This window comes from Carcharhinus amblyrhynchos, chromosome 20 (assembly GCF_965287045.1).
Source record: "Carcharhinus amblyrhynchos chromosome 20, sCarAmb.v2.hapA, whole genome shotgun sequence".
NCBI lineage: Eukaryota > Metazoa > Chordata > Chondrichthyes > Carcharhiniformes > Carcharhinidae > Carcharhinus > Carcharhinus amblyrhynchos.
Window position 1 is genome coordinate 4,266,644 of NC_137343.1, and position 15,797 is coordinate 4,282,440.

The following is a 15,797-nucleotide window of genomic DNA, read 5'->3' on the forward strand; positions in this document are numbered from 1 at the left end:
TTGTAGACTTTATTCCATTTCAGATATCGTGCTGTGACAGTCAGTGTGAAAGATTCTACGATTAGCTCTTCTAGTTTCAGATTTTGTACAGTAAAATATAACCATTCAGAGAAATTTTAAGTGTATTGGCATTTAAGTCAACAAAATAACCTTAACTATTTCCCATTATCACCCCCCACATCCCTGAATTCTTTGGGGGAGCAAGGTTATTTTTGTACTTTCAAATGTGATTCCATTGGGCTAAGATTCTCATGTATTTTTGCCTTTGAAGGTGCTTATAATTAGCACACATTTTGGCTTTACAATAAATAATTTTCTTTGTTCTGCAAACCCATTTGTTAAAATTGAAGTTGGCAATGAATCCTTGCGAAGCAAATATAGGAAGACGCAGAATTCATACAGAAGTTTCCTGGCTGTCCTTGTACCACAAATTACTTTTTTTTCACTCAGACTTGATATTTCAGTAACGAACCTGTGAATGCATTGTTTTTATTTAAGGTAAAAGTGGTGACAGGAAAGGATGGCCAGACTGGGACACCAGTTGCCATAGCAACACAGCTTCCCCCTAATGTTTCTGCTGCATTTTCAACACAGCAGCAGCAACAGTTTCAGGTAAGGAGTCAATGTGGCACCGGCAAGTCTGTGAATCATTATAGCATCACAAGGGTTAAATCCTGTTGTATCATCGTGCCGTAACCAGTTCTTCCCTTTCTGATGTGCTTTTTTTTTCTTGTCCTTCTATAGCAAACACATCAAGGTACCCCTGTGGCAGGCACAGCCAATACAGTGGAGATAGAAGCATTCAAAAGGCAGCAGCAGGCTTTGTCCCAAACAGGTATGTTTCATTTTGGACCAGTTTCGTAAATATTTGTGCCACAATTGTGATGATGTAATTTATGTGGAGTAAGTTTACCTTTGGCCTACTTGCAGTAGAGAATGAGGAGTGTGAGAGGGAAGAGAATCACATGGGATCCTTTAGCATAAGCTTAGCTCTTTGTGCTGTGTTGCACTGCATTGCTGTTATCTTTTAAAATTCGAAATGGTGCAAACCAGTGTTACAATGTGAAGAGATCTGTAAAATCTTAAAGTTCTCTCGTGTATGTTGGTTATGATCAGTACTTAGCATTGCTTCAATCTCCATGTTCAGATGATAAAACGTGAACTACTGCTGTAAACCTCTAAATTGGATTTACAGCCATCTATTACCTGCTGTGTATTTGATGGTTGAAATTTATGGGATGTATACGGTCTCCTATGAAGTATTCCTAATTCAGATGAACTTTGCATTATTTCAAGCTTCCTGTTCCTCCTGGTGGTGTTGAAGTTAGTTTCCTTGCTGGGTCTTGTGTTGTATATTTGTCTTGCAATTGTTGCAGATGGTACTGAGCCTTTCTAGTTTGGCTGCTCATTTATCTGTTGCTGTTCTTGCCTCTACAAGTACAGATTCCTTTTATTTTTGTTGTGTAAATGTTATGGAGCGCTCTTGTGCAGTACCACGTAGGTGGCTTGTTGATGTTTTATTTTCTGACATGGTTCTACAACTTCAGAACTGGTCTCTGATCAAGGTTACAATACTTTGGTGATGTCTTAATGGATTGCTTTGCAATTTTTGCTTCCCATTGCAACCCCCATTGAAATAGCATCTTATAAAGTGATGTGGAATCAGACCAGTGGAGGAATAGGAAAGACTCTAGTAATGGTGGCCAGGAGGTAATGTTAAAGATTTGTTTTAGTTGGACTCCAGACTGAAAAGTAGTATTTTTGTGCCTCCCTCACTGGTAATGGGAATTCTGCTAGCTGCTGTTTAGTTAGAAGCTGTGTGGACTGCAGGTATGTTTGAGGTTATCCACTTGGGAACTGTTGCCGAGCAGGGTTTGATTGGGAGTGTAGTTAACACATAGAAGCAATCTTTATTATCTTTGGAGGGAAAATTTTGCTGTTGGTGGTTTGTTAACAAGCAGTGGCTCCATCTTTACCTCAAGATGGGCTGGTAGCTACAGAATGGGGAAGTCAGAGTTCTAGTTCTCCATCCAAAGGACTAATTCGCAGCAAGTATTGCTGAGCTGCAAAACAACAAAAGCATTCTTATTTTGTGCTAAACCTATGCCAGGTGTATAGTTTTAAGGAGGTTTGATATATTACAACAATACATTTAGTTGTGAAGGTTTAGACAATATCCTGTTTTTTTTCTTGTTGGAATTGTTAAAAGTTATTGCTAATTTCCTTTCTATGTGTTAGCTGAATTCTTAATTAAACTTTGTTTGGCAGCTCCCAAGTGGGTCATTTCAATCATAGCTGCAGTAAAGCATCTTATACTTACCCTAGCCAAACTCTATCTATTCCAGTAGGCATTGATGATAATTCAGAGTTGGGGAACATCGAGATTTGAAGGTTTTTAGGGAAATAATTCCCATAGTGTGGGAATAAGATAACTGAAAGCAGTAGAAATCTGATAGAACGAAGAGAGGGTGTAATATGCAGTAGATAAGAGTTTGAGAGACAGAGATGTAGGACTGTTAGAAATTGAAAAAGTTGAGAGGGTTGAGAATTGGATAATTTTGAGGATGAGGTTTAGAAGTTGACATTCAACATGTGACATATAAATCATATTTTAGAAATTCCTTTTGAGTATGTGGATGTTAACTTTATTTTACCTGTTGCTGCTGATTTTGCGACCCAGATTGTGGTCAGTTATACTTATCGTTCTTGCTGTTGAAAATTCTGTGCCTGTTGGGTGAAAACTGATGTAAATTTTGATGACTCAGAAATTAAGCTTCATCCTATTCTGTAATTACTAAGACAAATGAACTTCTGCAATGTTAGTAGCATACATGCATTTAAGGTGAAGCTGTATAAGTACACAAGGGAACAAAGAATATGCCGATAGGATTGAACAAAAAAGGGTGGGTGGATGTAAATCGTCTCACAACACCAGGTTAAAATTCAATAGGTTTATTTGGTAAGTGTCTTCACATCATGGAATATAATTGGCAGCATGACCAGTTGAGCTGAATGACTTGTTTCTGTGCTGTAGAATTGATATAATAATGGGTCATAATTATTAATGGTGGGGTAGGTGGTGGGTATTACTGACTTTAGGTGGAAGAAAATATTGCAGATGCTGTGTGCATGCAATAATGTAATAGAACGTCCTGGGGAACTCTATATGTGCATAGCCAATGAAGGAGACATCAAAACCTTTGGATGAAAGGGGACATCTTTAAGGAGGAGAGAGAGATGGAAAGGCAAAGAGGTTTAAGGAAGGAGTTTAGAACCTAGTCACTAAAAGGCATGACCATTGGTAGTGGGGTAAAGGTATTCAGAGATGGATTTTGAGTGCTTTAGGCCTGGAGAAGATTGCAGAAGGAAGACCAAAACTTGCCAGGGAGAATATGATACATTAATGGGTGGTTCAGTGATGCAAGGCTTGAATTTTAAAAGTCTGAAGTTTGTTGGAGAAAGGAAATTCTCGAGGGAGATGAAGTATTCTGTAGCTTTGAGGTCTCGGGAAGGAAGTTGTGCGGAGCGAGAGCGGAAAGTTCAGTGCAACAGTGAGCCAGAGACCTGTTTGGGGTTACACTTGGCAAAGGATCAGTTACAAAAGAAGACAAAGGGAGAAAGTTATTGATATCGGGTTTAGAAGCTCTAAGTGAAAGGACAGGGGGGCTCTCCAAGGTTCAGTTATTGGATTTTGATGTACATTAATGAGTTGAACTTGAGGCCTCAATGCACAACTTTGAAATTTTGCAATTGAGATAAAACTTGAAAGTATAGCAATCCACCTAGCAGGCAGGTGGATGGTGTGTACGCAGGGCGAATTGAATTCAATGCAGAAAAGTGTGAGGAGATATATTTTGGTACAACAAAGGAGAAGGAAAGACATAAGCTAAATGGTACAGTTTTAAAAGGGTTTCATGGAAAGAGAGAGGTGAAATTGGTGGGTTGTGTGTGTGCACAGATCTTTAAAGTTGGCAGGATGCAGGATTCTGGACGTGATAACAAGAGGCATAGAATACAAAAGCTGAAAAGTTATGCCACATTTTTATAAAAACTCCAGCTGGGCGCAGCTGGAGTTCTTTGCCAATTCTGGGCACCACGTTTTAGGAATGTTGTGGAGGGTTTGATAATAGTGTTAAAATATTTATTAGAATGCTTTCAGGGGTAAGATATGACAGTTAAATGGATATAGTGGAGGAGTTGAGGTTGTTTTTCTTGAAGTAGAAGCTAAGGAGAAATTTAGTAGAGATGTTTTAAATTATGTTAGTTTTAGTTAGAGTAAACCAAATAGTTAACACAAAGGCAAAGATTTAAGACAGACAGTTGTCAAAAGGATGGAAATGACTGGAGAAACTCTTCTTTAAACTAACTGATCAGCATTTGAAACACACTTCCTGAAAAGCTGGTGAGTTATTTGCCAATTCTGGGCACCGTGCTTTAGGAATATTGTGAAGGGTTTGATAATAGTGTAGAAATATTTATTAGAATGAAATCAAAGGGAATTGAATAAATTGATGCAAGAAATGTTTGAAGGGATTTGGAGAGGGAACAGTGGAATGGGGCTAATTAGTGCTCTTTGAAATAGCCAGTGCAGACTTAATGCTGGTTTCCCTATTGTGCTGTTCTTTGATTCTACAATTCTGGGATTCTAGAAGCTAGTTATGCAGTGGTTAACTTTTACATGTACTCTGTCCAGGAGTGCAAGAATCTCCTAAGATATGGGGGTGCTGTAGGTTTTGGATAAATGAGATATTCTCAGATATTGTTGTGCTATCATTCCCATAAGCAGTCGGAGCATCTTTAATTTACAGATGTGCTAATCCATTTGCCCAATATTTTATCCATACAATAATACAGCTTGTGTTCGGGGTGTTTATGCTTCATATGCACGCTCCTTCAGTCTTTATGAAGATCAGGTGGGAATTGTTGATCCATTTTGCAGCAAGTGAACAGATTCACTTAGTTTCATCAACATAACTTTGTGTCATAATACAAAATAACAAGCGCATCAATGGATTACCTAGCTTGCCTTAAGTCTGGCCAAAATTTGTCCTTGCAGTTTCCATTTTTTATATCAGACTGAAGCCTTTGGATCTCACTTGCTGTCTCTGTACCCGTTCCTGTGTTTCAAACGAGTAATGGTCTGAAGGTAGCAGAAACATCCCAACACGTTGAGGTGAGGGGTTTCTCAATAACACAAGTTACTTGTTATTTATGGACCATGGGGGAAACAACGTCAAAAGTAATTCCAATAGCATCTAATCATCTGTCAATGCAGGTTCTTTCTTTTAACCTGTGCAAATAAAATTATTTTTAAAATCCAGCATTTCAAGGTAACTCTCTCATTCCCCAGATGAATTTTGTCTAAAATTAATCTTGAAAGGTGACTAGGAGAAATGTTCAAATCTTGAACTTCTGTGGGCTTTAAGGAGCTGAGGAGAAAAACACTGTTTGGCATGAAAGATGGGACTAAGTTTGTTTGAGGCAATTTGAGGATGGAATAGTTGAAGGAATTCCACTGGAGAGGAGATGACAAGTAAAGGAGTGGAGCTGGGACTATTTTCATTGGTTGTAAGTGTTGGCAACATGAACATAAGAAATAGGAGCAGGAGTAGGCCATCTGGCCCTTCGAGCCTGCCCCGCCATTCAATAAGATCATGGCTGATCTGTCGTGGCTCAGTTCCACATTCCCGCCCTCTCCCCATAACCCTTAATCCCCTCTCTTATCAAAAACATGAAATTTTTTTCTGAAAAAATCTGCAAGAGCCTTGGCAGGGGAGGGGGTATGAATTGATGATAAATGGCTGAGGATGAACTTTTAAGTTAGAAAGGAAGTTAGATAGCTCTGAATACGGCTTCACTGGGAGGCCACATAACTTGTTTGGAACTATACTGTGCTGGTCTCCACCAGAAAATTGGAACAAAATACAAATGGTGGAAGTTTCCAATTTTGGAGGAGAATTCAAAGGACAGTATTACTAGGAGGCATAACTATAAGGTTCATGGTGAGAGATATAGGAGGGATGTCCGAAGTAGATTCTTTACTCAGAGTGGTTGGGGTGTGGTATGCACTGCCTGCTGTGATAGTGGAGTCGGACACTTTCAAGCGGTTATTGGAAAGGCACATGGAACACACCAGAATGATAGGGAGTGGAGTAGCTTGATCGTGGGTTCGGACAGAGTTCGGCACAACATCCAGGGCTGAAGGGCCAGTACTGTGCTGTACAGTTCTATGTGCTCTTAGTGAGTTAGTTTGGTAACTCACCCATCTTAAAAATCCATTATGTATTAATTGGATCCTAGTCTAAGTGGGAAAGTGAGAAACTAGACACTAATACTTTCGATGATGAATTAATTGACAAAATGTAGCATTACATATTTCTACCTTCTATCTACTATCCCAGTCATCCATCTTTAAACTCTTGATAAAGCAGTAAAATAAAATGGACTAATTAATCAAATTAACATGTTAAATTAAAGTGGTTACCACTCAAAGGGGCACCACTTCCTCTTTATTAATGCTCTGATACTTAATTAAGCAATGTCCTTTACCATTGTATGTTAACAATGTTATTAACATAATGTTAACATTGTGTGTTTAAATAAATGGATGTTTGCATAATTAATTTTGCTAGTTATCTTGTTGGCAAGTGTTTTATTCTGAACAACCAAAGGAATTACCTGTTATCAAGCAACTACCAAAAGCTGTGAGCATTTGCTAATAAAACCTGCTTGGAAAGAAGTGGATGGTGACAATGGGAACACTGACTTATATTCAGACATGGTTATTGTGTGAGGGAACAAAAAGAAGCATAGTGATGGAAAGTTTTGAAAATATATTTATTCATGGAATGTGGCTGTCGCAGGCTAGTCCAGCATTTGTTGCCCATCTTTTATTGCCCTTGTAATCAGTGGCTTGAAAGGTTATAACAGAGGGCAGTTAATAGTCAACCACAATGCTGGATCCACATATAGACTGGATTGGGTAATGATGGCAGATTTCCTGCTCTTATAGACATTAGTGAGCCAGGTGGATTTTTACGGCATTTATACTTTTACGATCACCATTATTGAGACTAGCTTTATGTTCCAGACTTATTAATTGAACTGGCAGCCTGAAGCTGTCAAGACTCAGCTGTTTATTCCATCCTTCACCTGTCCACATTTTCACTTTTTTCTTTCATTCTTTGAGACCTACCTGGCTTTGTTTTAGTGGCCAGTCCTGATACGAGCATACAAGGAAAGAGTAGCCAGTCAGCTCAGCTCCTGCCAGTCTGCTCTGTCATTTGATAAGATCACGTCAGATCTGATAGTAGCTTCAAATCTGCATCTTGCCTACCCCCGATAACTTCATCCCCTTGCTTATGAAGAATCTATCCACCTCTGCCTTAAAAATATTCTAATATTCTGCTTTCTTCAGCTTTCTGGGAAGAGAGTTCCAAAGACTCAGGGCCCTCTGAGTGAAACAATTTTGCCTCACCTCTGTTTTAAATGAATGACCCCTCATTCTAGATTCTCCCATAAGGGGAAATGTCGTCTTCACATCCATCCTGTCAATACCCCTCAGAATATTATATGTTTCAGCCAAGTCATCTCTTACTCTAAACTCCAGCGAATACAAGCATAGCCTCATAAGGCAACCTACGCATTCCAATTGTTAGTCTGGTAAATCTTTTCTGAAATGTGCTCTTTCTTGCACCCTGTAACAACTGAAGCACAACCTCTCTACTTCTGTATTTTGATTCCCCTCAATGAATTATAACATTAAATTAGCTTTCCTAATTATTTGCTGTATCTGTATATGGATACACCTTCTGATTACACTTTCGTGAAGTGGCTTGTGACGGTTTTATAAATGAAAAGGTGCTATGTATATGTAAGTTTTTCTAGAAGAAATATCAAGTCATTTTTAACTTGACAAGTGGGGAAAAAACAACTCTCTCTCTCTGATAACAATTAACACTGTGTCACTGAGTTCCCCTTTATTTAGATGAGAAATAGTAATAAGTGAAATCACCTCCAATATCTCCACAGAGAGAATCAGTAAAGTTGCCAAGCCTGAATTATCAAAACCTGAGAATCTAAATACAGGCTAAAGAAACCAAGCCTTAAATTTGAGAAACCGCTTCATTGTACCTTTTTGCTATTGATGTATAGAATAAGTTTTCTCTTGCTGGAGTTTTTCCACACAATTAGAGCATTCAAAAGGGAATTGGAGCAATTTCTGATTCAGCAAGGAATAGTGCATATGGATCAAGGGCAAGAAAAGGATAAAAACATAGTTTGCTGTGTTCCCGAAACAGGTTTGGGATGGGTTGAATGGATTGGGAAGAATGATTTGAGATAAGATGCATGGCCTTTTTTGGTTCCCAAGTTACACTGTTTTAGTTAAAAGTCAGTTGATTATATTAGTATACAATACACTCCACATTTGTCAGCCATTCTGTTATCAGCCTCTCCACCTATTTTGGTATAGAATACTATTTTATCTCAGTTGTTTCCTCCATTTAGTTTTCCCAGCTGTCAATGGTCAAAACGTTCTCTTGGATGCAGTGTTTGCAAGCCAGTTTGCATCCTGTCAGCTAATGAATGATGGCAGTGGACTGACAAGGTGTGAATAGATAGAAACTTCTGTCAGCAACTGGTTTTGTGTCTCTGACTCTATGTAATGATGCTAAGAACATTATGGAGTATTTTTTAATATTTCAAAGCCTAGAAACCACATCCCTTTTGAAATTGGAAATATCTGGCTACGTCCAAATTCTCCAACATGAGCAAATAGTTTACCTAACAGAAAATATTCAGTCCTTATAGTTTATCAAATTCAATTTATCTTTGCCCACATTGCATGCTCTTAATAGTTTGCTAAGGTGGACACTGTGCCTTACAGTAATTCTAATTCATGCTTATGCCAGGGACATTGTTATTTTTTTCCATTGGCCAAAGTATTGGTTAATTTACTGGATGTTATACTGGTGTACGTTGCCAAAATATTCTTTGGCAGCAATGTTGCTCTGTCTTCTACTCCAGTTGTATCTCGGGTCCCTTTGGTAACTGTAGTTTTAGTTTAGTTTCTGTTCAGAGATGTGTGTTAAAGTGACTTCTGACAATGGCTGTTTGTGATTGTTTCAGATTTACTTGATAATGCATTAATCTTTGGCAGTATAGGGTTTTGTTTCAGATGTTCCAGTATATTTTAGCATACCGACCATGTCATTAAATCTGTACTTCCTCTTTTGTTCAATAGGTTGGGCTGCATTGATGTTTGTGTAGTACGGTATTAAGCTAAGATAACTTCATCACAAGAATGCATTCTGATGTTTCCAGCTTGTGACAGAACTTGAAATGTGATTTATAAGGGAGATGGAAAGCATAGAAAATCAGTGATCTGAAACACTTAATCCCTCCAGAGTTTGCAATAATGAGATCCAATTTTTTTCCCCAGTCTTTGGTTTTTTTTCTGAGTTAGATTAGGTGAATATCTTTAGATTAATGTATGGTCCTTGCTCCAGCCGTATTCCTGTTTAATTGGTAGCAATAAAATACCAGTGTTAGATTTGTATTGACTGGCTGCAGATTTCTGTATATTACTATTCTAATAATGGGAAAAATGAATCGCTCTTTTCCTGAAATGAACCTGCAAAGACTCATTGGGCCAGATTTTACCATTTTCGTTCTAAGTGCTGAATCTGGGCGCAATTCAGATCCAACTTGGAAACCTGCTTTCAGGCGCCCCCATTAGCACTTAGCCTGAAAAATAAATCATGGGTCTGATTCACGCTACGGGCGGAGCTTACCATGCCTGAAACGATCAGAGCTCTGAACTGCGCATGAGCAGTTTAGAAAAAAATTTGAAAAAGCGCACCTGTGTCAGATTGCTCCCAGGCTGCAGAAAGCCCCCACAGACATCACTGTCCCCCCCCCCCCCCCCCCCCCCCCCCCCCCCGATCGCCCACAGGGTAGCAACGGACCGCTGTGACCCCCCGCCCCGCCCCACGACACAGTGGTAAAATTGGGCCCATTGAATGAGGTTATTGCATCATTGTTTTCATTGATAGGTCATTTACTGAAAGCTACAAATTTTAACTTTCTTTTCCTTCCCGTTTGCACCAGGCATTCAGTTTTAATTTAATTGTCAGCTCAGGCTTAACCTTTTTTTTTAACATGCTTTCCCGCTGGTGGAAAGACCTTCTGTCCCCAGTGATGCATGTGTATCATGGTTTAGATAGGGTAAATGAAGAAAAACTGTTTCCGATGGTTGAAGGGTTTGATAATGATAAAATATGGGTGTAACGTGATTAGTGAAGCTGGCTGAAAAACTTGTATTGTTTCTTGCGTGCTATACAGACAAAGCATACCATTCGTAGAGAAGGAAACGAGAGAGTGCAGAATGTAGTGTTACAGTCATAGCTAGGGTGTAGAGAAAGATCAACTTAATACAAGGCAAGTCCTTTCAAAAGTCTGATAGCAGTAGGGAAGAAGCTGTTCTTGAGTCAGTTGGTATGTAACCTCAGACTGCTATATCTATTTCCCGAAGGTGGAAGAGAGAATGTCCGAAGTGCGTGGGGTCCTTAATTATGCTGGTTGCTTTGCTAAGGCAGCAGGAAGTGTAGACAGAGTCAGTGGGTGGGAGGCTGGTTTGTGTGATGGATTGGGCTACATTCACGACATTTTGTAGTTCCTTGTGGTCTTGGGCAGAGCAGGAGCCAAACCAAACTACGATACTACCAGAAAGACTGCTTTCTATGTGCATTTGTAAAAGTTGGTGAGAGTCGTAGCTGACATGCCAAATTTCCTTAGTCTTCTGAGAAAGTAAAGGCGTTGATGGGCTTTCTTAACTATAGTGTCAACATGGGGGGGGAACCGGGATAGGTTGTTGGTGACCTGGACACCTAAAAACTTGAAGCTCTCGACCCTTTCTACTTCATCCCCGTTGATGTAGACAGGACAAATTGGACAAATACTTGAGAAAATTTGCAGTGATAGAGAAAAAGAGTGGGTGCAGACTTGAAGGTCGGAATAGCCTACGTCTCTGTATTGTACTATTCTACGATTAGTTTCCCATGAACATTCAAGAGGGTGGAGGTAATTTTTCTTTGAAAGTAATAGATCACAAGTGCATTTAAAAAAAACAAGATGGTGCCAGAGCGTGGCGACTTCCTGCAAGCTGTGCCCAGCATGCCTTCTAATTCTTTTACATAAGAACATAAGAACATAAGAAATAGGAGCAGGAGTAGGCCATCTGGCCCTTCGAGCCTGCCCCGCCATTCAATAAGATCATGGCTGATCTGTCGTGGCTCAGTTCCACTTTCCCGCCCTCTCCCCATAACCCTTAATCCCCTCTCTTATCAAAAACCCATCAACCCGCTTCTTAAAAATATTTAGCGAGGCAGCCTCCACCACTTCAACGGGCAGAGAATTCCAGATATTCACCACCCTTTGAGTGAAGAAGTTCCTCCTCAACTCCGTTCTAAACCGCCCTCCCTTTATCTTGAGGCTGTGCCCTCTAGTCCTACTGTCTTTTTTGAGCGGGAAGAGTCTCTCCACCTCTATCCTATCCATCCCATTCATCATCTTATACGTCTCAATGAGATCTCCCCTCATTCTTCTAAACTCTAACGAGTACAAGCCTAGTTTATTCAGCCTCTCCTCATAGCTCAACCCCCTCAACTCCGGTATCAGCCTAGTAAACCTCCTCTGCACTCCCTCCAAGGCCAAAATATCCTTGCGCAGGTGCGGCGCCCAAAACTGCACACAGTACTCCAGCTGCGGCCTCACCAATGCCCTATACAGCTGCAGCAAGACCTCCCTACTTTTATATTCAATCCCCCTCGCTATGAAGGCCAGCATCCCATTCGCCTTCCTGACCACCTGCTGCACCTGCAGGCTGGGTTTTTGCGACTCATGCTTTTACTCTCATTCTATGAAACTGACCATGAAACTTTGCTTCCCTGCAACCCATGGTCACAAATATTTGATTCTCAACAAGCCACGGAATCATAGGTACAATACAGAAAGAGGCTACTTGCCACATTATGCCTGTATTAGTTATTTTAAAAGAGTGCTAGCGAGTTGAGGAACAGGGAGAGAGTGCAAATAATCATGTGGCTGCAGGGTTGGTATTGGAGGGAGGGTTTCAGTTACATGGATAATTGGAGCACATTCTAGGGAAGGTGGGACCTGTACAAACAGGACGGTTTGCACCTGAACCAATATCCTGGGAGGGAAATCTGCTATTGCTCTTCGGGGGGGGGCGTTTAAACTAATTTTTCAGGGGGATGCGAAAACGAGCTGTAGTCCAGAAGCCAGTGTCGAGTGTAGTGAGGTACTGAGGAGGGTATCAAGGTCTCAGGAGTGTACCAGCAGACAGGAAGGTGGGTTGAAGTGTGTCTACTTCAATGCAAAGAGCATCTGGAATAAGGTAGGTGAACTTGGAGCGTGGATTGGTACTTGGGACTATGATGTTGTGGCTATTATGGAGACATCGTTAGAACAGGAGAGGAGTGGTTGTTGGAAGTTCCGGAGTATAGATGTTTCAGTAAGAGTAAGGAAGGTCATAAAAGAGGTGGAGGAGAAGCATTGTTAATCAAGGATAGTTTTAACGGATGCTGAAAGGCAGTTCGAGGGGGATCTGCCTACTGAGGCAAATATGGGCTGAAGTTAGAAATAGGAAAGGAGCGCTCATGTTGTTTGGCGTTTTCTATAGGCCCCCAAATAGTAATAGAGATCTGGAGGAGTTTATGGATAGATTGAAACGTATAAGATGATTAGAGGTTTAGATAGGGTAGATAGTGATGGCCTTTTTCCTCGGATGGAGAAAGCTAGCATGAGGGGGCATGGCTTTAAATTAAGGGGGGGTAGTTATAGGACGGATGTCAGGGGTTGGTTCTTTACCCAGAGGGTGGTGAGGGACTGGAATGCCCTGCCTGCTGCAGTTGTAAATGCGCCTAGTTTGGGGGCGTTTAAGAGATCTGTGGATAGGTTTATGGACGAAAAGGGATTGGTTTAGATTAGTGGGTCAGTGTTTTTTTTTAAAAAAACTGGTCGGCGCAACATCGTGGGCCGAAGGGCCTGTTCTGCGCTGTAATGTTCTCTGTTCTATGTTCTATGTGTGGAGGTCACAGGGTAGTTATCATGAGTGACTTTAACTTTCCAAATATTGATTGGAAACTTTATAGTTTGGATGGGGCGGTTTTTGTACATTGTGTGCAGAATGGTTTCCTGACACAATATGTGGATAGGCCGACAAGAGGTGGGGCCACATTGGACTTGGTACTGGGTAATGAACCAGTCCAAGTGTTAGATTTGTTTGTGGGAGAGCACTTTGGAGATAGTGACCACAATTTGGTGTCTTTCATTATTGCAGTGGAGAGGGATAGGGCCATACAGCAGGGCATATAATTGGGGGAGGGGTAATTATGATGTGATTAGGCAAGAATTAGGAAGCATAAGATGGGAACAGAAACTGTCAGGGAAAGGCACAAATGAAAAATGGAGCTTGTTCAAAGAACAAATACTGCTGTCCTTGATAGGTATGTCCATGGCAGGCAGGGAGGAAATGGCCGAGTGAGGGAACCATGGCTCTCAAAAGAGGTTGAATGTCTTGTCAAGAAGAAAAAGGAAGTGTACGTAAGGATAAGAAAATAAGGTTCAATTGGGTCGCTTGAGGGTTACAAGGTAGCAAGGAATGAGCTTAAAAAAGGGGCTTAGGAGAGCTAGGAGGGGGCATGAAAAGTCCTTGGTGGGTTGGATCAAAGAAAACCGTAAGGCTTTTTACTCTTATATGAGAAGTAAAAGAATGACCAGGGTGAGGTTAGGGCCGGTCAAGAATAGTAGTGGGAACTTGTGCATGGAGTCAGAAGAGATAGGAGAGGTGATAAATGAATACTTTTCTTCAATGTTCACCAAGAAGAGGGGCCATGTTTTTGAGGATGAGAGTATGATAGAGGCCGGTAGGCTGAAGGAGGTAGGTGTTTTGAGGGAAGATGTATTAGCAATTTTGAAAAAGCTGAGGGTGGTTAAGTCTCCTGGGCCAGATGGGATATGTCTTAGGATTCTTTGGGAGGCAAGGGATGAGATTGCAGAGCCTTTGGCTTTGATCTTTGGCTCCTCACTGTCCACGGGATAGTGTCAGAGGACTGGAGAATGGCGAATATTGTTCCTCTGTTCAAGAAAGGAAATAGGAATGACCCTGATAATTATAGGCCAGTTCGTCTTATTTCAGTGGTCGGTTAATTAATGGAAAAGGTCCTGAGGGATAGGATTTATGACCATTTGGAAAGATGCAGCTTAATCCGGGATAGTCAGCACAGATTCGTCTTGCCTCACAAATTTGAATTCTTTGAGGAGGTAACTAAGTGTGTAGATGAAGTTAGAGCAGTTGATGTCATATACATGGAGTTTAGTAAGGCGTTTGATAAGGTTCCCCATGGAAGGCTCATGAAAAAAATAAGGAGGTGTGGGATAGAGGGAAATTTAGCCGATTGGTTAAGTAACTGGCTAGAAGACAGAGCGTGGTGGTGGGTGGAAAATTCTCAGACTGGAGACCAGTTACCAGCAGTGTACCACTGGGATCAGTGCTGGGTCCTCTGCTATTTGTGATTTTTATCAATGACTTGAAGGAGCCGGCTGAAGGGTAGGTCAGTAAATTTGCTGATGACACCAAGATTGTTGGATGCGTTGGAGGGCTGTTGTAGGCTGCAAAGGGACATTGATGGGATGCAGAGCTGGGCAGAAGAGTGGCAGATGGAGTTTAACCCTGATAAGTGCAAGGTGATTCATTTTGGTAGGACAAATTTGAATGTGGATTACAGGGTCAGTGGCAGGCTTCTGAGGAATGTGGAGGAACAGAGAGATCTTGGGGTTCATATCCACAGATCTTTGAAGGTTGCCACTCAAGTGGATAGAGCCGTGAAGAAGGCCTATCTTGTGTTAACATTTATTAACAGGGGGTTTGAGTTTAAGAGCCGTGGGGTTATGCTGCAGCTGTACAGGACCTTGGTGAGACCACATTTGGAATATTGTGTGCAGTTCTGGTCACCTCACTATCAGAAGGATGTGGAAGCATTGGAGAGAGTGCAGAGGAGATTTACCAGGATGCTGCCTGGTTTGGAGGGTAGGTCTTATGAGGAAAGGTTTAGGGAGCTAGGGCTTTTCTCTTTAGAGCGGAGGAGGATGAGAGGCGACTTAATAGAGGTTTATAGGATGATGAAGGGGACTGATAGAGTGGTCGTTCAGAGACTGTTTCCTCAGGTGGATGTAGCTGTTACTAGGGGGCATAACTATAAGGTTCATGGTGGGGGATATAGGAGAGATGTCTGAGGTAGGTTGGGATGTGGATTGGACTGCCTGCTGTGATAGTGGAATCTATCAATAATGCTGTGCTCCATGTGCCTATCCAATAATTCGTGGTTATTGGATAGGCACATGGAGCACAGCAGAATGATAGGGAGTGGGATAGCTTGATCTTGGTTTCAGACGAAGCTCAGCACAACATCGAGAGCCGAAGGGTTTGTACTGTGCTGCACTGTTCTACGTTCTATGTTCAAATAATTCCACTCCCCTACTCTTTCTCCTGCAAATACTTATCCAGTTTGTTTTGTAAAGTCACTCTTGAATCTGCTTCCACTGTTCTTTCAGGATTCCTGATCACAGGTTGCTGTAACCCTTATCTCCCTCCTGGTTCTTTTGCTGATCAACTTGTGTGTTCTGGGTAATCCCCCTGCAAAAAGTCTGACAACGCCAGGTTTTAGTCCAACTGATTTATTTGATAGTAAACTCACAAGCTTTCGGGTTAGTCC

General features: G+C 41.2%; 1 protein-coding gene across 10 annotated transcripts in view; it reads left to right on the forward strand.

Moving 5' to 3' along the window:
- ep400 (E1A binding protein p400) overlaps positions 1-15,797 on the forward strand; it is a 150,136-nt gene that overhangs the window by 25,607 nt on the left and 108,732 nt on the right. For 8 of the 10 annotated variants that reach the window (XM_080207995.1, XM_080207999.1, XM_080207997.1 and 5 more), the window contains exons 3-4: positions 499-612; positions 745-835. In XM_080207995.1, the coding sequence (XP_080064121.1) occupies positions 499-612; positions 745-835 (205 nt within the window). The remainder of the gene's footprint in view (positions 1-498; positions 613-744; positions 836-15,797) is intronic. The other 2 variants (XM_080208000.1, XM_080208003.1) reach the window with 1 other exon arrangement.